The 19,851-nt window shown below is 49.0% G+C and overlaps 2 protein-coding genes across 2 annotated transcripts; both read left to right on the top strand.

The window, feature by feature from the left end:
* The first annotated feature begins 34 nt into the window (after window positions 1-34).
* Window positions 35-10,208, top strand: DESI1 (desumoylating isopeptidase 1). The gene is made up of 6 exons (XM_052668170.1): window positions 35-236; window positions 6,421-6,442; window positions 6,966-7,035; window positions 7,641-7,750; window positions 8,510-8,632; window positions 9,764-10,208. Exons 1-6 carry the CDS (start codon window positions 146-148, stop codon window positions 9,855-9,857), a joined length of 510 nt encoding a protein of 169 aa, XP_052524130.1. The 5' UTR covers window positions 35-145; the 3' UTR covers window positions 9,858-10,208.
* A 3,691-nt stretch (window positions 10,209-13,899) lies between these two features.
* On the top strand, window positions 13,900-19,552 carry PMM1 (phosphomannomutase 1). The gene is made up of 8 exons (XM_052668169.1): window positions 13,900-14,043; window positions 14,139-14,256; window positions 14,689-14,765; window positions 14,998-15,089; window positions 15,548-15,647; window positions 15,878-15,953; window positions 17,449-17,564; window positions 17,774-19,552. Exons 1-8 carry the CDS (start codon window positions 13,915-13,917, stop codon window positions 17,894-17,896), a joined length of 831 nt encoding a protein of 276 aa, XP_052524129.1. The 5' UTR covers window positions 13,900-13,914; the 3' UTR covers window positions 17,897-19,552.
* Window positions 19,553-19,851: the final 299 nt, after the last annotated feature.

Here is a 19,851-nt window from a genome sequence, read left to right as displayed (position 1 = left end):
GCGCCGCATAAATGGGGCAGTGAGGAGGCGCACGCGCAGAGGTGGCGTTGCTTTTTCCATTCGTACCGCCGGCCCAGGAGTGGCTGTTCGGTGCCGCGTCTCTGTCCCTTCCTCTCCGCCTTCCGGCGGCTGGCCGCGCGTCCCCATGGAGGAGCCGCCGGCGCTGCACCCTGTGAAGCTGTACGTGTACGACCTGTCCAAGGGCATGGCCCGCCGCCTCAGCCCCCTCATGCTGGGTAAGCACCGAACGGGGCCTGAGCGGGGCGGGGCTGCGGGACCCGGGTCGGTGGAACGGCTGCGCCTGCATCCAGGCCCGTGTCTTCATTGTCTGGCCCGTGGTTCGATTGCTTGAGCTAATACTGACCGGTCTGGTTTCAGAGTGTTGGTCCGGGTATAGACTTGTGCAGAAATCGGTTGCCAGTGTCATTGTGTGAAACCTTGCTGTAAATCGAGTTGTGATGGCTTTGTAGTCTCCTCACCTGTCTTCAGGGTCTGGTAGCTTTCTGATTTCCCCGTGAAAGCTAACAGTGCATGACTTTATCACTGGTGCTTTTTATGCTGTCCAAGCAGCTTTAAGTTTGTAACTTTGTGCTCGAGATGCCTTGATGCTAAACATGTAGGAGTCAAGTCATGAAAAGAAAAGCTTAAAAACCTGCCCGTGTCTCTCATCGGTGCAGTGTATTGTGTGCTGCTCCTCCAGGAACTTAAGGCCTGCCAGTGGAACAGGGCCAGCACGGCCTGCCTGCTCACAGTGACAAGGCAGAGTGCATGGTCCTTGGGGTTACGTGGATCTGGTGACTGGGTTATCTATGACACAAACAGTAGCTTGTTCTGTTGGCTGTTTTTGTTTGCCTCCCTTTCAATTTAACTGTCTTCACACAGGCGCAGCAAGCTTCCAGATTATTTTCCCAATGAGAGAATGATGGGTTTGTCTCATGCACCCAACTACTATTTTTTGCTTTACTTAACAACAAAAACTGCTGCTACTTTAACTTTCAGATGATCCAGTAGCTACTTTCCTTCTTTTTTTCACCTATCAGTGACGTTCATAAACTGTGCATCATAGAATCACAGAATGGCCTGGGTTGTAAAGGACCACAGTGATCATCTAGTTTCAAACCCCCTGCTATGTGCAGGGTTGCCAAACAGCAGACCAGGCTGCCCAGAGCCACATCCAGCCTGGCCTTGAATGCCTCCTAAACCTACATCTCCCCTGTCATCATGTTGGGAGGACACAGAAATCAAAAAGAGTTTATTGGATGACCTGGTGCTAAACACTTGTCATCTCTCCTCATGGTGTTCTTTCCAAGAATGTGAAGTTTGAAGCAGTGTTTTTGCTTCTAGTTCTGTAACATTGCCATGAGTATTGAAATAGTCATACTCAGGTGAGTAAATTGCTCCTCGTGAGGCTAGCTGTTGTGAGAGCGTCACCACACCATATCTTTAGCTGTGCTAATAGGATTTACTATTAGTATGTGTTATGTTGGTGCAGCATTCCAGGATCAGCTCTCTTTTGTTGAAAGTTATCTTGACTCATTCAGGATCAGTTTTCTGCATTGTGGCTGAATGAACCTGAATAGTAGAACCAGACAGTGTTGCTCATCACATGCTTTGGGTGACTTGGTTGTGCCTTCTGGGCACATCTTCACTTCTTGGCAAGTTTATTCATTTTTACTCAGACTCCTTTTGTTCCTGCTGTTTTTCTGTACATTTCCTATAGCTTTTTGATGAATGTTTCTGTTTTGAGGTGTAAATGACCCAACACTGGATTCACTCGGCTTTGATATCACATCTGGCACATTCTGTGTGCTGTTGCTCTACTTCCTTTGCAAGTACTGTTCTTCTCCTTCATTCAGTCTGAGACTGTGTTTGTCTGTCCGTCTACGTGATCTGGTAATAATTTAATGTTAATTTGAATGTGACTGGACTTCCATTTCAGCTTTGTTCCAGAGCACTTGCTAGGCTTTATTGAAAATCAAGTGCATTTCCTTCCTGCAGTCTACCCTACTTCTTGCTCTCTCAAGAAGAAGGGAAGTGATGCAGACTCCTCCATGTCTGTTAGTCTTTTTCTTCTGTTTGGTATCACTTAGAAGAGAGTGTTTGATTTAATTAGAATTATTTTTCATTTTAAAAGGGCAGGAATCAATTGCGTGGCTTAAGAAATCTCAGTGCTATGCAAAGCAGTGTTCTGCTACAAATAGTTTCTGACCAGATAGTTCTGCCTTGGTAGGAAAACAATTTGCTAATTTTCTGTCTTCTGGGGTCTACAGGCATAGGAATGTTAAATACTGGGCTTTCAGGCACATTGTTTCTTCACAGCTTGGGAACTAGTATGCTTGTGCTGAAGGATGCATAATAATCTCTAAGTTAGATAAGCTAAGAACCCATCTCTATATGATTCCTTGGTGTCTCAACTCTTCAGGTCTAATGAGTGGGATTAATATGCAGACTCTGCGTTCACTTGATGTTTAAAATGCACAGGAATATGCTACGTCACATGGGCCACGCTGACAAATCAACTCTGCCAGTAAAATAGGTTGGCAGGCGTCTAATCTTCCTCTTGCTTGGCCTTACAGATAAACCCAAGCGTGGAAGTAATCTGACTTGATTGTATTCTAAAATTATTCAGGCTTGTGTTCTTTCATAATGCCCTTTTATCCACACGAGTGCCATCTCCTAAGTCAGTAGCACAAAAACTAAGTCTGACTACTTCGTTCTCCCCATTCCTGTAACTAAGCTGGGGAGGAGTCTTGAAATTGTTTAATGAATTTTATGTTGTGTTTTTCTCTTATTTATGGGGCTTAAATAAGAAACTTGTGTTAGGAAAAGGGGAAAAATAAATAAATAAATAAAACAACACAAATGTGTTTAGTTGCCAAGTGATACTTTGTCTCATTCAGACAATTTGGAATGCTTAAGCAAGCAGCTCTTTGTATAATTGACATGTTCTTCAGAAAAGATCTGTGAAAGCGCCTGAGCAAGGAAGGCTTGAGTTCATGTATTGATCAGGTTTCTAAAGCTTAATGAGCTCTTATCCTAACACAGCTATAGCACAGCAACTTTCACACCCGTGTTCTTGATCTGCAACCAGAGCAAAGTAATGTGACTTCCATTAGCTTGTAATGGCAGCAGATGAAATGAAACTGAGTTTCTTCACGTTTACTGCTGGAGAGCTGATACCTGGTAACTTGACCATGTACACTGATTGCTGTGATTGAGTGCCTACATCTAAATTTGCAACGCCTTTTCCTTAACAGGTAGAGGTCCCCTGAAATATTGGATCTCCCTTAGCAGCTTGCAGTTATGTACATTTTTTACCTGGCTGGGCAGTAGGCGTGTGTTGAACCTGCAGAGGCTGTGAGCGATGCATTTTGTATATGCATGCAAGGCATAACTCATTATACAGGCTGTCCTGATTGCTTTGCTTCCATTTCTTAGGAGTGGGAGTGATTGAAAGCTGTTACCTGGTCTGTGCAAGGGCTGGGCTTGAGGTAAGAGGGTACAGCAAGATCACCAGCAGAGGCAAAGCTTCGGGAGGAGGGTAATGGTGTTCATGGAGGTCTGTGTAGAACCTCTTGGATGATGCAACAGACAAATGTCATTCAGCAAAAATCCCAGTGATGAGAGGGAGTCCCTCAAGAGGTTGATGGCCTTTGATTCCTCTGTCTCTTGGTTTGCAGTTAAGGTGACCACAGCCAGCAGTGCAGCACAGAAAGCTGCAGCAGCACGCTGACAGTCCCTGGTCTCTGGGAGGTGCAGGCATGGTTAGTAACAGCAGGTTTCTCAAGTGTGGGACTGCCCTGCTGTGTTGTCATTGGAGAGATTTGCGTGGTGTTCACGAGTGATCTGTCTGGCCAAGCACAGTCCACTGGTGGCAGAAAGGGATTGTGTTCTCTGCAACAGATTGCACAGCTGCTGTGGATGGAGCATTGCACATCCGGCATGTGTTCTCCACTGTGCCAGCCTGGTTAGTGTCTTACAGGAGCTGCACACAAACTGGAAGACAGCAGGTCCATTCAGAGCATTAAACCAGTTCTTTGCCATGGGCTGACCTCACATAACACCCTCGGGCAGAGCTGCCAAGAGCTGTTCTGCTATTGTCCTGGCAGCTGCTGTCTGTTGTCAACCATGGATTTGGTGTGTAAGCTCCAGAGAGGAGCCTCTAGCAGTGCATTACAGCCTGGTGCAAAGTTCCTTCCCTGAATCCTGTTTGTTTCTCTTTGCACGGTCAGAAATCCATGCTGATGAAAAGGGATCTCTAGAGGTCATGTCCAGGGTGCATGTGGGGAGAGCAGATTTCCCAGGGCCCCGTGCAGTTCAATTCTGAGTATCTCTGGGTCTGATGCTCCCTTTTCCATGTGGCTGTAGGCAGTACCATGTGCAGAATCTGCCAGGACTTCCACCTACACGCAGAGCCCCAGTGCAAAGTGCCAGCTCTGTAGGAAGCCTTTTGTTATTGTTTGCTGGAAGTGTGTGTGTTTTGCTTGAAAGTAAATATGAAGTCTTTTTCCATCTAGCATACAAAAGCACGGATACAGTACTGGTTTGTGCTGCCTCTGAAGCAGCTTGCTTCTCTGCCCTGGAGGGTGAAGATCAAAGTTTTAGTGGAAAACAGTGATTTATTGTGAACAATTGTGTAATTGCTTATTAACAGAACGTGAGCTACACAGGCTGCAGTAGGGCCTGTCCTAGGCCAGCTGCTGAATGCAGAGCTGTGCTGTGTACCCTATGCAGATGACATTACTGATGAGCTGGTGGTGGTATCACTTCTTTCTGGCAGCTCCAGCGAGCAAGACGAAAGCTGTTATGGAGATGGTGTGGGACAAAGGCTGGAGAATGCAGCTTAGCTGGGTGGGATGCTAAAGAAGCAGTAAATCCTACTGAGGTGTTGCAACACACTGCCCCACTTTTCTCATTGCTGCTGCTGTCTTTTGGCCTTAAGCCGGCTCTGTGCCCACGTTTCTCTGCAGCAGGTTAATGGTGAAACATGCTTGCTGCCTGGCTGTGATGCATGGCAGTGACAGATGAGCCCACCTACTTCAGAACTGGGTATGCTCACTTGGATTGATGTCTTTGTTGTCCCAGCAGCCTTTTCCCTGCCTCCTCTCTCATGTGACCCTCATCTGAAACAGGTACCTATTTCTGTACCTGTTTTGCTCCAAAGATAAGTGAGAAGATTACAGCAGTGACTTTTTCTTACTTGGATGCACAAGCATCCCTTTCTTGAAACTCCTGGAGGACTACCTTCTGTTTCCTTCTTCTGTTTTGCCCAGTTCTGATGGTAATAAAGATTTTCTTGCTTATTACTTGAGAGGAAGAACTGCAGCTGGTAGAAGTGCTTGTTGCTGGGATTTGCAGACCACAGCAGATGTGACAGAGGAGCAGGCGAGTGCCTCTGCCTCCTGTGGCCACTGATCTGAGTAGGGGCAGGCAGGGAATGGCTTTCTGCAAGACAGGGAACTGGAACAGTGCATCCCACTGCTGCTACTGTGCCTGGCAGTGGAATAGTTGATTGTTATTCTAAGCATCTGACTCCAGACTTCTGAAAGTGCCACAGTGCACTTCTCAGCAATGTAAGCTGTGGGAATGCAATTGCAGTAAGTGATGGTGTCGTTGTAGAGACAAGCAAAGTAGACAGTGCAATGAGGGGTGCAGCCAAATCCTGAGTTAAAGCCAGGGGATGGCATAGTTACTGCTGCAAAGACTGTGGTATCCTCATGCTCCCATCATCAACCTCAGCCCCACAATATTTTTGGTCCTTGTGCATGAAAGCATCTGTAGATGATCACATCACATTCTGTCACTTAAAAGTGGATCACCAACATAGCATGCTGTTGCTGCATGCAGATTTATGAAGGGGTAACTGTACCAGGGACCAAGCCCTTGGGTTCTGATAGGTGAAGTGATTGAGGCAGGAGCAGTAGCAGCTGCTAACTCTTTGAAGAGTGATTACATCTTGAGATCCTACCCTGAATGGGGAGAGGTTTGCATTTCCCACTTGGAAAAGATGTGTCGGGGAACTAAAGCATTTCAGAAGGGATTTTTTCTAAGACAGCAACATGGTATCATTGGGACTGAAGCATATCTTTACTGCTGCTGTGTTCTAGGAAACACTGAATTCTTCTGAAAAGGTTCAGTTTCTCTTCAGACAAAAGCCCAAGAAAGCTGAGCACTGACAGGACAGGATAGCACTGACAGATCTGTGTGCAGGAGGAAAAAAAAGTCAAGCATTGTGTTGACAAAGGCGTTTATTTGAAAGAAGGGCATCCTGTTGCTTTAGAAGCGACTTTGGGGTGAAAATCCTATCTTCAGGGTTGCTGACATGGTGGAATGATAGGTAAAGATCCCTTGTGACTGACAGAAAGGCTGAAAGCTGGAAAATACATTACTAATAACTATCTTCTTCTTTTCTGCATGCAGGGAAACAGCTGGATGGCATCTGGTAAGTGACTAGATTTGAATTGCATAATGTGTGGTGTAGGAAGCATTATCAGTATGAGATCATATATGCTTTGGATCTTAAGAGCACTTTAGTGAAGAGGGACCAATGCACTTTCTGTTTCTGAATATAGACTGCCAGTAAGATTAAATACAGCCATGTTCTGGTTAAACCTCTAGAATCAAACGAAGAGACAGAGCTACTATCTCTGCAACTTTACCCTCAACCCGTTAGCAGAAAGGCTGCTGGATATCTTGTGCTGGTGTGGAAGTTCCTGTCTTTGTGTTGTGCTTGGGCACCTAGCTATGCCTCTCCTTTCCCAACCACCTACGTGTTACAGTAGGCTTGATAATTATTGCTTTCCTTTCTATTCATGTCCCAGCAGGTACAGTTCCTAGTCACAGAAGCACATTGTCTTCTTAGGTTATTTACTTCATGATGTGCTTGACCACATGAATTTACTACTGATTTTATGTGCTAGGTGGAATATCTCCTTTATCTTACCTGTTTCTATTCTCTGTGGCAGGCACACCTCCATAATAGTCCATAAGGATGAGTTCTACTACGGCGCTGGGGGAATCTCCAGCTGTGCACCTGTAAGTGAAACTTTTCTGTTAACTTTGTGATAGAATTTCATCATTAGATTTGTTCGTGTCCTTTAGAAAAGCAGAAAGTGAAGAGAACTCCGAGTTCAGCCCGATATGGCTGCTTCCTGTGGTTGCCCTGTCCATCTGAGGAAAGGAACTGGGCAGTGGGTTCAAGCGCAGCCAAATACAGGCTAGAGGGTTACTTCCACTGATGGTGCCCTGGATAGACAAACTCTTTCTGCAGCTGCTTTGTCAGTGATACTCTGTCTGATTTTATATGCATGGTCTTTGCATGAAGGCTTGGCAACTCAAAGCATCCTTCTCAAGGTTAAAGAAAAAAATCCGTGATGCTTCAACAGACCTTTTTCTGTTCTTGGAGACACAAAACTGATGCGTGATTCTTTTAAAGCAGAATTTTGTCAGAGCTTAGAGTGCAGCACATTGCCTCTCAGTCTCTGAGTGGAAAATGGAAGGCCAGTAGGGCCCTTTCCTTGATAAACTCACTAGAAGTTTCTTCTTGTGTGCCTATACAAGCCATGAAGGCTCAATTCAGTGGAGCCAAAAATAATTTGGTGTGATGATCTGAATAGTCTTCTGGGTGTTAATTCCTACAGGGAGGGACGCTTCTTGGCCCCCCAGACTCAGTTATTGACTTGGGGAACACTGAAGTTACAGAAGAAATCTTTCTGGAATATCTTTCTTCCTTGGGGGAGTCTATGTTCCGGTAAGTAGCAGCTAGTACTGTATGATCTGAGTACCAAGAAAAGGCTTCTAAGGAGAGGGGTGCAGAAATGAAGAAAGTATTATGAATAAGCCTTGTCTGCTTGTTCTATTACTTAGTAGTCTCCAGAGATGAGGCTGGAACTGATGCAGAGCTAGACAACCTGTGGTGTGCCAGCCAGCCATGAGCTAGGTTGGGAAAGCATTCTGCCAGGAAGTCTTTCTCACTTTTTTTTTTTTTAATGGAATAATGCTTGAAATCTCTTTGAGGTGATCACCAGGGAAAACGAAGGCACTGTATGAAAGATCTCAGAAAATAATGCCCTGTGAATCATGGGTGAGGTGTAGTAAAGCCAACTTTCAGCTGAGTAAAAGCAAAGTCTTGACTGCTAAAACGTCGCATCTACTTCTCACAACAGAAAATGGTGGCCTTCAGTATTCTGGCTGAATTTCAGTGCCAACAGTTCCTGTGATTTCTCTTTATTCCTTCTGTGGTTTTACATGAAGAAGCCTGACTTCACTTAACCTTCAAAAAACCATTGTATAGAATCAGTGATGCAGAGAGATGTCATTTTCCACCCTGATTCAATTAAATTAGACATCAATTCACCTGCTGTGTTTTACCTATTTGCCTTAGAGCCCTTTGTTGGAGAGAGGAGGAAAGTGCTAATGTAAGGAGATGCTCCTCAGTAGCAATCTATGTCTTAGTGCTTGATAGATGTATTGCTGAGTCTCTTATTTCAATCCCTTTCCTGTGGCACAGGAGTGAGTCTTACCACTTCTTTGAACGTAACTGCAACACCTTCAGTAATGAAGTGGCACAGTTCCTGACAGGAAGAAAAATCCCTTCCTACATCACTGACCTTCCATCTGAAGTTCTTGCCACGTGAGTATGCATTCTGCTTCTCTCTGTAGCATATTGCTTCATGCTAATGCTTCAATATTTGACAGAGGCAGCAGTACCAGTTTGTGCTGTCTCTCTGTGGGAAGCAGGGGGAGATTACAACAGGTACTAACTGGCACTGGTATTACTGAGAAGGGGGTTCTTCAGTCTTTAACTTGAAAGACCTTCATAAAATAATTAGTTAATGTGACAAGAAGGTTAAAAGATCATTCAGAAAGTGATGCCAGTATGTTTTTTGTTTCTTGGTGGGTTTTTTGTGTATCTTCTTTCTTGTCTTTGTCTTTCTTTGGGAAATCAGTACCTCTCAGAGATCACTTGTAATACTCTAAGCACCGTAAGTGCATGGTGGTGTTAGTTTTGCCTGCAAAGAAGAAGGGGAGATGTAATTTTAAAGTTAAAGCTGCAGTTTTAGAACTAGAAATGAGTGATGAAGAAGAATGGGGGGAGAGGAAATAAAGGTAGGTCAGTTCAACCATTTCTGTGGTGCTCTGAGCAAGCAAGGATCCCAGTGGGATGATTTGGGCTTCATTATTTAGGTCTTGTAAGTGGTATACTGCATTATTTGGGAGACACATCTTCCACTCTGGGCTCTTATTTCCTCAGATCTGTCTGTAGTCTATAGCAGAGTGAGTCATACCTAAAGGCAAACTACAGATTGCAACAGAAATTCTGTGTGTTGAACCACTGTCTTTATAAAGGGACTAGATCTGTTCTTCTAGCAGAGTCTTTAATATTGATGTGATACTTAATGGAGAACTGCAGTTGCATAATACAGATTTCAATCACAAACTTAAGCAGTGTGAGTTACTGAAGCCAGTTTCAGACATGTTATTACCATAATATCATTGTGGGCATGTTAGGACTCAGAACTACTTTTAAGAATCTGAAATCTGGCTTTGTTTAGTTATGGAACAGTAAATTCTGTTTAATAGGTTAAATTCTATTTTTTTTTTTTTTTTTTTTGTAGTGAAAAGAGTCTAGAATCAAACCAACATTGTAGAAGAAAGCTGATGAACAGACTGGAGTTGTAAATGAGGGGAGGGGGGTGGGAAGGGAGGGGATGGGAAATGTTCAAGTAAACTATTTTAAATACTTATTTCTTTGCGTTTTCAGACCTTTTGGACAAGCTTTACGGCCCTTCCTGAGCACCACCCAGTTGCAACCACCTGGAGGAAATACCTTTAACAGGGATAATGGACAGAGCTAACAGGAGTGCCCTGCTGTGCCCAGCCTCACCAGGCCTCTTCCTTTTTAAGCACGAATCTTCCAGATTTCTATTTTATAATTTCCCATCTGAATTAACTCTATGGAAATCACAAGACCAGTTTTAAAATTTCTTAGGGAGAGGATTTATCAGGGTGCATGCAAGACAAGGCTACCAAAAAGATTGCCATAATTTCTAATAGTATTATGCTAATTTATAAAGGCTGTCTTGCCTGAAGTTAGGCTGATACTTTCTAACTAATTCCTCTGCTGGGAAGTGGGAATTCATTCCATGAGCATTCAAGCCCATTATGCGTTTTGAAGTAAAGGGGGTGTCCTAGCCATCCCTTGCATACTCGTGTGTCTTTCTCTTGTCCCTGTCAATATTACGGGGGTATTTGCTCCAGTCCCTAGCAAGGGAGATCCTTGTAGCTGAGGAAGTGAAGGTGTCCCAGTACTTGTCTTGTGCATATTTCATTAACGTTGTGTTATTTGCTCAGGGGAAAAGCTGAACTCGTTTGATAGGAGTATTTTCAGTGGCACAGCAGTGAGAAAGGTGGCCCAGCTGAACCAGGCAGTGTCACTTTCAAGGCTGAAACTTCCAGTATGTGTGTTGGAGGGAGGCTGTATCTGAAAAATACTCATGAGATCCAAGTGTTATGAGAGACAGCAGCTGAAAGAACAAAATCTTGTGTGAGTGATGGAAGTGATGGATAGAACCTTGTTAACTGTTCGCCTTTGCACAGGAGCTGTTTTTTCTAATAAGCAAGACTTACAGCACGGCAGTCTCTTGGTAACATGATGTAGCTCAGCTCTGTCTTCAGTCTTTTGCTGCAGACATGGTAAGGCTTCCAGCTGTTTCTGACACTGCAAAGCAGCCAACTACATCACAGAGGGCTGCATGAGGAAAAGCAGGCGGTACATCCCCCTGCATTTAAAGAAAGCAAGGAAGAGTAAAATTAAGCTTTCCTGTGGAACAATTGAGTTGATTGTGATAGGTGGAGAAGCAGTCCTGTCCTTAGATCGACATTAGGTTGTGTCAGTGCTGCATCTTCTAGTTTAAGATCCTTACAGCTTTACAGTTATTCACAGCAGAAAAAGATCACAGGAAGAAAAGAACAGGCCCACTGATTTCTTATTGTGCACGTATATACACTAATTTCCTGAACAGTTCTGTAGCAAGTATGCTTAGGAAGGTACACAACAACATCAGAAAAACCCCAGAACATTGCCCTGCAAGTGGGCACTGCACATCTCAGATACTGCTGGAAAAAAAGTGTCTGTGCAAATGTGTAGTCCTGTGTGCAGTGCTTTGTTGTGACAACAGCTGCTGCATCTTCAGTTTCCTGTGCTGGAAATCACATACCTGATGGAGGTGTCCTTCCCCTGCTGAGCTCTTTCTCTCAGAATAATACTAATCAGTGTGTTTCTCGTGCTGTTAGTCAGAGCAGACTAACACTTAATATTTTTGTGGGGTTGGAATGGAGGAAAATGCAGTTATCTCACTCTGCCCAATGCACTGTTGCTCAGCACCTTGTGGAATCACTACATGGGTGGAAATCGGGTACTGTCTGTCCCTTTTGCAGTTATGTGTGACTGCTCTCAGTGCAGATGGCCTTTGCACCACAGAATGGTTTTTGGTGGTGATTGTTTGTTTTATCTTTCAGTCCCTGCTTGTGCCATCAGCTTCTCCTGGAGTGTTTCATTTGGACTGGACTAGTAGAGGGCTGTAGCAGTTAGTATAGATGCAAGAGCTTTCAGACTCTCCCCAACAAAATCTACTGTTTGCAGAAAGCATTCTGTAGTAAATCATTTACCATACAGCACCTTCTGGTGGTCTGGGGAACAATTTTTCAGGTTTGCTTTCTGCTAAGCCATAGAAGCCATAGCTTAGTTTTTCTGCTGTCTGTGTATCACCTCTGAACTCTCTTGATGCCTATTTTGTGAAGAGGAATTGGTCTCTTATCTTCCTGCAGACATGACTATACCACAAAATGCAGAAACACATGAGACATCATGGAGCTTCCCCAGACAATCAGGTATACCAAAGCTGATACAATGCAGCACAACATCTGGGTATGCTATCTTGGTACCCACCAGCAGCACAGCTGTGGCTGTTTCTTTCAGCAAACTGTCTGTCCAGGTACAGCAATCTGCTGGTACAGCTGTTCAGCAGAGGGTGTGCAGGCACCTTGATCTCTATGCGCTCTGTTTCATGACAAGTGTGTCCACTTCAGAGGTCCTAAGCCCAGTTTCTGCTTGCCTGCCTATTTCAGAACGTATCATGGGTTACACTTTTCAGACATACTCTGTTTGCAGCAGTGATGGTGCTCCCAGATGGCCTCCTTGTCTCCGGAACTACTCTGTGTTTTGTGTAAAGGATCTGTAGGAAGAGGTCCTGTTTATTTGACCTTACTGGGTAACAGGACCCTTGTGCCCTGTAGGCCTCTTAGGAAATCCATTTTCTCCAAAGATGTTTAAGTGTAACTTGCACAAGCCATTCCTCCCAGCCCTATGTGCTCATAGGAATATAAACTAGAATGAGACATGTATGTAAGTGTATAGAGGTGGCAAACCTCAGCCAGCTCATTGACAAAGGGGTAGGGCAGCTGCACTCCTGAACGGGAGCAGAATCCTTTGCTTGTGCTTCCTGATCTGTTGTGTATCTCTGGGGTTCCCTCCATGTCGTTTAAGAAATGTTCATTAATTACATCTTTAGACAGAAAGTGATGTTTTGATTTTTTTTTTCTATTACAATTAAAAAAAGTAATCCTGTTTGTATGCATCTTTCTGCACACCCACCCCAGGTAGGAATCTACTTAATCTACCTCATGTTGTTTCTGCCTGGAAGTTGTACGCTCAGAAATGATCCCAGTAACTTGTGCCACGTTCTGCTTGGGAAAGGAGCAGTGCCGACTGCCCTGGGTGTGGGCTGCTGGTGGGCAGTGTTCTTCATGAAGTTTGGGGAACTTCTGCAAGTGCTGCAGTATGTTATTGAGGCCACAGAATCATTGGGGTTGGAAAGATCGCTAAGGTTGTTGAGTCCAGCTCTCAGCCCCTGCCTGTGACTGCTTTAGACCACATGCCTCAGTGTGGCTACTGCTACTCTTAAGCACTTGCAGGCATGGTGATCCTGCCACCTCTCTGGGCAGCCTGTCCCAGCACAGCACCTCTCTTACAGATTTTTTTTCTAATATCCAATGTGAGCATCCCCTGGCACAAACTGAGGCTGTTCCCTCTCACCCTATCACTGTTACCTGGGAGAAGAGGCCAGCGTCACTTCACTACAACCTCCTTTCTGGTTGTCATGGAGTGCAGTGAGCCTCCTCCAGACTCAACAACCCCAGTTCCCTCAGCTGCTCCCCATCAGACTCGTGCTCCAGACCCCTCACAGCTCTGCTGCCCTTTTCTGTACACACTCCAGGACCTCCATGTCTTTCTGGTAGTGAGGGGCCCCGAACTGAGCACAGCACTCAAGGTGCAGCCTCACCAGAGCTGAGTACAGAGGGACGGTCACCTCCCTGCTCCTGCTGGCTGCACTATTGCTGATACAGGCCAGGATGCCGTTGGCCACCTGGGCACACTGCTGGCTCATAGTCAGTTAAGCACAGACCAACAGCCCCAGAACCTTTCTCTGAGGGCTGGTGCAGCTTGGGATGAGCTGGATGGAGGTCAGACAGAAGGGGTTTGTTGGACAAGAGGCTCATCACACCTCTGTTGGGCTGAGAATTGCAGAGCCACAGAATCGTTAAAACTGAAAAAGATGCCTAGGATCTTCAAGTCCAACCACCAGCCCACCCCCACCCTGCCCACTGACCACGTCCCTGAGTGCCACATGCACACGGTTCTGGAACACCTGCAGGGACGGTGACTGCACCACCTCAGTGAGCAGCCCTTTCCAATGCAGCACCGCTTTTCCGGAATAGAAGCCCCACCTGACGAGGTGCCCCGAGGCGGCAGGGCTGCTCCCGACGCGCGGAGCGGTGCCGGGTCCCGGCGCTGCGCCCCCGCCTGCCACCTGCCCGCGGCTGCCGGGCACCTCCCGGAGCGGCGGCCGCACGATGGCGCCGCGGCGCAGTCCCGCCCCCGGGCCGCCCCTGCGCTCCGGCAGAGACTGCGGGATGGCGGCGGCGCGGGGCCGGGTGCTGTGCCTCTTCGACGTGGACGGGACGCTGACGCCGGCTCGGCAGGTAGCGCGGCCGGGCGGAGGGGGGGCAGGAGGAAGGAGAAGCGGGGGGCTGCGTGCCGGGCTCGGCCCCTCTCATCCGTCCTCCCGCTCCCGCAGAAAATCGAACCGGAGGTGGACCGCTTCCTGCAGGAGCTGCGCGGCAGGGTGCAGATCGGCGTGGTTGGGGGCTCCGACTACTCCAAGATCGCCGAGCAGCTGGGAGAGGGCGACGAAGGTGCGCGGCGCGAACGGGGCTCGGGGAGACGCGGCGCAGGGAGGGCAGTCCCCCGCCCCGTTTTCCATCCCGAGATCCGTGCCCTGTGCACGGCGAGTCCTAAGGTCTCCCTTCCGCCTCGTTAGCTCGGAGGGCTGAGTCAGCGGCGCTGTGTTTGCACGGGGGCTGCGTTAGGTAACCCATCCCCGCGCCGCCGAGCACCGCGGCGGGGATGGAGCGATGGGTGCACGTGGCAGAGCGCATGACGTTCCGTGCGCTTATCTTGTCCGGGGCGGTGACACCGTCGGGTCGCTGCCCGTCTGCGTCAGCCGCCCACCTGCCCGCTGCAGATAGCGGCCCGCGGGCAGGGAGACGTGCGGCCTGCCGGGTGTCCCCATTGCACCTCTTGTCCTCGCTGATGACCCGAGCGGACTTTTGCCTCCTTCCTTTCAGTCGTCGATAAGTTTGACTACGTCTTTGCCGAGAATGGCACCGTGCAGTACAAGAATGGGCGGCTTGTGGCCAAACAGGTGGGTCAGCACTGGGTGCAGGTGGCCCCAGAGTGCCCCATCCCTGGAGGTGTTCCCGGCCAGGTTGGATGGGGCCCTGGGCAGCCTGAGCTGGTGGGGGGCAGCCCTGTCCACGGCACGGGGTGGGACTGGGCTTTGAGGTCCCCTCCAACCCAACCGCACTGTGATTCTATGAGGATTGCTGCTCCACGGTCCCTTCACTGCTTTCTCCTCGACCCCTCTCTTCCCCTAGGCCATTCAGGACCACCTGGGAGAGGAGCTGCTGCAGGACCTCATCAACTTCTGCCTCAACTATATGGCCCTGCTGAAGCTGCCCAAGAAACGGTAAAGGACATAGAGCTGTTAGAGGTGTCTAGAGGAGGGCTACAAATGGAGAAGGGTCTGGAGGGCAAGGCGTATGAGGAGCAGCTGAGCTGGTTTGCTCAGTGAAGAGCAGAGGAGTTGAGGGGAGGCGTGATGGCGGCTGCAGCTCCTCACAGGGAGCGGAGGGGCAGAGCTGAGCTCTGCTCTGTGTGACAGCATGGGCTGTCCACAGAAGCTTTGAGAAATCCCACAGGCCTGAATCCACAGAGGCACTCAGGAGCTGGAACCTCACTGAGTTGAGCAACCAAGCAGCAGTCAAACAGCCCGGACAGCTCTGGGCCCAGCCCTTGGTTTTGAGGGCATGTTTGGCCAGACTGCTGTCTGAGATCAGCTGTGGTTGCACTGACCTCAGAAGGGCTGTTTTTCTCTCCCTGTCCTTGTAAAGGCCCCAGTAACCTTGTGCTCTTGCCCACATGCAGAGGAACCTTCATTGAGTTTCGCAATGGGATGCTAAACATCTCCCCCATTGGGAGGAGCTGCACACTGGAGGAGCGGATCGAATTCTCAGAGCTGGATAAGGTGCGTGGGTTGGGTTTGGGCTCACTGTTCCCTTTGCAGGTCTTGCTCTGTCACAGATCTTGAGTCTTGTCTGCTTCCCCCACTTCCCAAGGAGATAGGAGACCAGCTCCAAGCTATGTGTCTTAGCTTGGAGGTTCCGGGAGGTGATGGGTTGATGGTTGGACTTGATGACCTTAGATGTCCTTTCCAATGAGTCTGTGATTCAAACCCTTTTCCTTTCTCCTCCATAGAAAGAGCGGATCCGGGAGAAGTTTGTGGCAGCCTTGCAGAGGGAGTTTGCTGGCAAAGGACTGCGTTTCTCTCGAGGTGAGCAGAGGGAGTTTTGCCATGGCCTCTTCATTGCATTCCCCTTAAAATCGTGTGATGGAGAATGGGAATGAGGCTGATCCCTGTGAGGATCCAGGATCCCAGAGGCTGTGCTCTCTGGTAAGACCCCAGAGACTGCTCAGCAAGCTGCAGTTCCTGGAGAGCTGCCATGGGAGGAACATGCTTGCATTTGCAGCAAGTCAGTGGCAAGGTGGTGATGGCTCAGCAGTTGGATTAGATGATCTTAGAGGTCTTTTCCAACCTTAGTGAGACTATGATTCCAGGAATAAACTGTGCCGTAGGTTTTTCCTCTGAGCATCAGCCAAGCCGACTGCTTTCTGTCCCATGACGCTACCAGTGCCTTATTCCTCATAGCTCTGCTAAGCCCACCCCTGTGCAGCAGCTCTGCTCTGGCTCAAGCACAGCAGCAGGGCTGCCAGCAGAGCTCTGGGCACATTCAGTCCTCTGCAGGGCTCCTCCAGGAATGTGGTGGTGTGAGAGGAAGGGGCCTCGTGTTCTCAGCTCAGAGTTTTGTTTGGAGGGCTGGCTGCTAGGGAAACATCCTTCTCCTTGGAAGAAGAGCTGGCACTGTGTGTCATGGGCCTTTGTATGGCTGCTTCTGGGGCTAGAGGTGCTTTACAGACAAGGCAGGGAGCTAAGGAGGGGCTTCAGCAATCCTGGGAACCTGGCCAGCACTGGGGGAGAAATGAGGTTATCTAAGGGACAGGGCTGAAGCCAGAAAGAGACATTCTGCAGAGCTTTGTGTAACATAAGAAGGTGGAAATCTGGGCAGAGGGCAAAGGGGCAAGGACACATGGAAATGAGGCTGGTGGGACAAGCTGGCTGTGAGAGTCTCATCCCAGGCTGTGGAAGGTGGGAAGCGATGGGAGACCTCACTGCAGCCCCGTGCTGTGCCCAGGCAAGTGCTTGGTGCTTGGTGTCCTTGGTATCTTGCTTCTCCATACTCTGACTGGCTTCCTGCCCCTCCCAGCTGGCACCAGGAGCTCTTCTCACTGCCCAGCTCTCATGAAAGGGGAGAATATAATGCAGTGCAGCATTTTATTTCAGTTATTTCCAAAGCAGGAGAGTGTGACGTCCATGCAGGAGCCTGGGAGAGTTCTCAGTGCCAGTAGCTGACAACATGTGCTTTGTCCCCTGCTGCCCCAACACAGCACACACTGATACTATCTGCAAGGTGTAGCTCCAAATCTTAGCAGCACACGGATGTCTGGTGCTTCCCTACCAGCTCCCCCTGCAGCCTGCTGCTGCCTGCTTGCACGTGTGGCATGGAGTCCTGCTATTGTCACCCAGCCCTGCTGATTTCATTCAGCCTGTTGTCATAGAAACAGCATCTGCGACCTCCTAATATCACATGCCAGAGAGCCACTGGGCACAGCTGTACGGGGAGGGCTCCAGGTTGACCCCCAAGTCTGGGGCAGGGGGACATCCCACCACCTCAAGGCCGCTCTGCTAACACTCACCATTCTGCTGGCAGGTGGCATGATCAGCTTTGACGTCTTCCCGGAGGGCTGGGACAAGCGCTACTGCCTCAACGTGCTGGACGATGAGAGGTTTGACACCATCCACTTCTTTGGAAACGAGACCACCCCTGTGAGTACAACCTGCTCACCCCTCACATGGCTGCTTTCTCCTCACTCGGTGGTGCCTGTGGTGCTCCAGCGGCTACCACAACCCTTTAGTGGTGTGCAAGTGGGGGATGCTCTCCGCGTGTTTGCAGCAGCAAATGGAGGCTCCTTGCAGGATGCGGATTCTCCAAGGAGACTCTGCTAATGCTTTCCCTGTTCTCTGCTCCCCTGCAGGGAGGGAATGATTATGAAATCTACGACGACCCCCGAACGGTGGGACACAGCGTCCAGTCCCCCCAGGACACGGTCCAGCGATGCCGTGAAATCTTCTTTCCAGAGAGAGCAAATGAGTGCTGACTGTGAGGGTCCTGCAGCCCTTCTCCCTTCTCTCCCCCGCAAGGAAAAGCACCTTCGTTTGAGGAATCTGCTCAGGGTAGACTGAAAAACACTTGCCGGTGCTGGTCAGGAGCTGTTGTGTGAGTCCAGGAGGTGTGCAGAAGGGGGCTGTTGGTCAGCCCTTTGGCACTCTCAGTTTGTCACAGCTGAGGTCTGTGGGACCAGGCAGTCCTTCCTCCAGCAGAACTTCTCTCTTGCCAGCTGGGGCTTCGGTGGGCAGCAATACATTCCTGCCTTGAGGACCCAAATGCCAGGGCCAAATTTAACCACGTCTGTCCATGTGCATGTCTGTCCATCCTTCCCTTGCTCCCTTCTCTGTTTAGCTGTGTTGCGCTTCCAACACCTCTGCACAAGGGAATTTGCCTCTCATGTTCCCCTCCCCCTTTGCCAAGGCGCTTCCCAGAAGCCTGCACGCAATTGCAGCATGGCTGAGGCACCTTTGGGTCCATCTGGCCCAACCCTACACCTGGAGCAGGGTGCCCAGGCCTACACCCGGGTGTATGGCATTTGGAGGTCTCCAAGGAGGAGACCCCGCAGCCTGTCTTGGCAGACTTTGCCAGCGCTCAGTCTTCCCATCCGTGTGTCCATCACGTGTCACAGATATGTTATTAGAAAGCCTTACCCAAGGCATTCACAGCAGACTAAGTCGCTTTCCTTCCCAGTGCTTGGCTCTCCTGGTACATCCTGCTTCCTCCTGCTGTCCTCGCACTGTCGTTGCCCATTGCTGTGGCCCCACCTTGGAGCTGGGGCTCAGAGAGAAGTTTCCCAAAGGCTGCCACCCTTTAATCACGGGACCAAAGCAGAAGCTGGTGCTTCCGTGCCTGGGGCAGCTTTTCACAGTCCCTGAGAGGACTTTGGTCCCGCTGCCTGGCCCTGCTCACGCTACGGTGGTGTGTGACCAGCTCTGGTGGGTGCTTTCTTCTCCGTGTGACGGTACCTCTTAAACACATCAGTCTGTAACGTGTCCAATTTGCATGAGTGCAGTGGCTTGGCATCCAGAAATCTCCAACAAATGCACAAATACCTCTCTACCCAGATAAAATCTCTGTGGGAGAGGGGGACATGTTGGAGAAGCCTGAATGCGGAGTGCCCTCTTCACGGGCTGCCATTTTGACCCTCCACCTCAACCCTCATGGAGGAACCTTGTGTTTTGTGGTTCTCCTCTTTCACTGAGGATCAGGCTGTGGTTTATTTTTCCTGTGAGTCTATTCCAAGTCAGCAGGATTTCTGTATTTTTTTGGCCGTGAGGCTGCAAGGCACCGTGGTGGCCCTGGGGGCTGAGGTGATCTGTTTGTTCCCTGTGCTGTCTGTAGGCTGCAGTGAATGAGGGGACAACCTGTCCTGCCGTAGCTCTGGCCGCAGTCTGGCTGGGTTCTCTGGAGTATCTCAGAGGCAGAGAGGCTTCCCTTTGCCTGCCCCATAGCACGGCCACGGGTTTCTCCCCATGGGTGTGTGAGTGAGTGGATGTGGTGGGGACCATATGGTGCTGTATCTGTGCGAGATGGGCAGCTCCTGTCTGACTGGTTCCAACTGTTAGATTAGAAATAAATTTAAAGAAATAAATATATAAATATATATGTATACAAATCCTATTAAAGCCACAGTGTGCAGTTGTCAGTGTGTGCAAGCTCTGCTCTGCCCTCAAGTGTTGGGTGCAGGCCCTGCAGGACCAGGGAATCGGAATCACAGAATGGTTGGGTCAGAAGGGACCTCAAAGCCCACCCAGTCCCACCCCTTAGCATGGACAGGGCTGTCACCCACCAGCTCAGGCTGTGCAGGGCCCCATCCAACCTGGCCTTGAGCCCCCAGGGATGCGGAACCCACAGTTCTCTGGGCAGCTGTGCCACTGTCTCACTGCCTTCTGAATAATGCATTTCTTCCTAACATCTGACCTAAATCTCCTGTCTTTTACTTTA

This window comes from Tympanuchus pallidicinctus, unplaced genomic scaffold (genome assembly GCF_026119805.1).
Source record: "Tympanuchus pallidicinctus isolate F22 unplaced genomic scaffold, pur_lepc_1.0 scaffold8, whole genome shotgun sequence".
Classification (NCBI taxonomy): Eukaryota; Metazoa; Chordata; class Aves; order Galliformes; family Phasianidae; genus Tympanuchus; species Tympanuchus pallidicinctus.
Note: the sequence above shows the minus strand (reverse complement) of the source record. Positions and strands in the feature narration are given on the sequence as shown.

What these genes read in the sequence shown, in the direction of transcription:
- PMM1 (XM_052668169.1), top strand. Translation starts at nt 13,915, where the DNA reads ATGGCGCCGCGGCGCAGTCCCGCCCCCGGGCCGCCCCTGCGCTCCGGC. An exon ending in CTGAAGCTGCCCAAGAAACG is followed by an intron (nt 15,090 to 15,547) that starts GTAAAGGACATA and finishes GCCCACATGCAG; the next exon opens with AGGAACCTTCATTGAGTTTC. An exon ending in AATTCTCAGAGCTGGATAAG is followed by an intron (nt 15,648 to 15,877) that starts GTGCGTGGGTTG and finishes TCTCCTCCATAG; the next exon opens with AAAGAGCGGATCCGGGAGAA.
- DESI1 (XM_052668170.1), top strand. Translation starts at nt 146, where the DNA reads ATGGAGGAGCCGCCGGCGCTGCACCCTGTGAAGCTGTACGTGTACGAC. An exon ending in CCTCAGCCCCCTCATGCTGG is followed by an intron (nt 237 to 6,420) that starts GTAAGCACCGAA and finishes TTCTGCATGCAG; the next exon opens with GGAAACAGCTGGATGGCATC. An exon ending in CCATCTGAAGTTCTTGCCAC is followed by an intron (nt 8,633 to 9,763) that starts GTGAGTATGCAT and finishes TTGCGTTTTCAG; the next exon opens with ACCTTTTGGACAAGCTTTAC.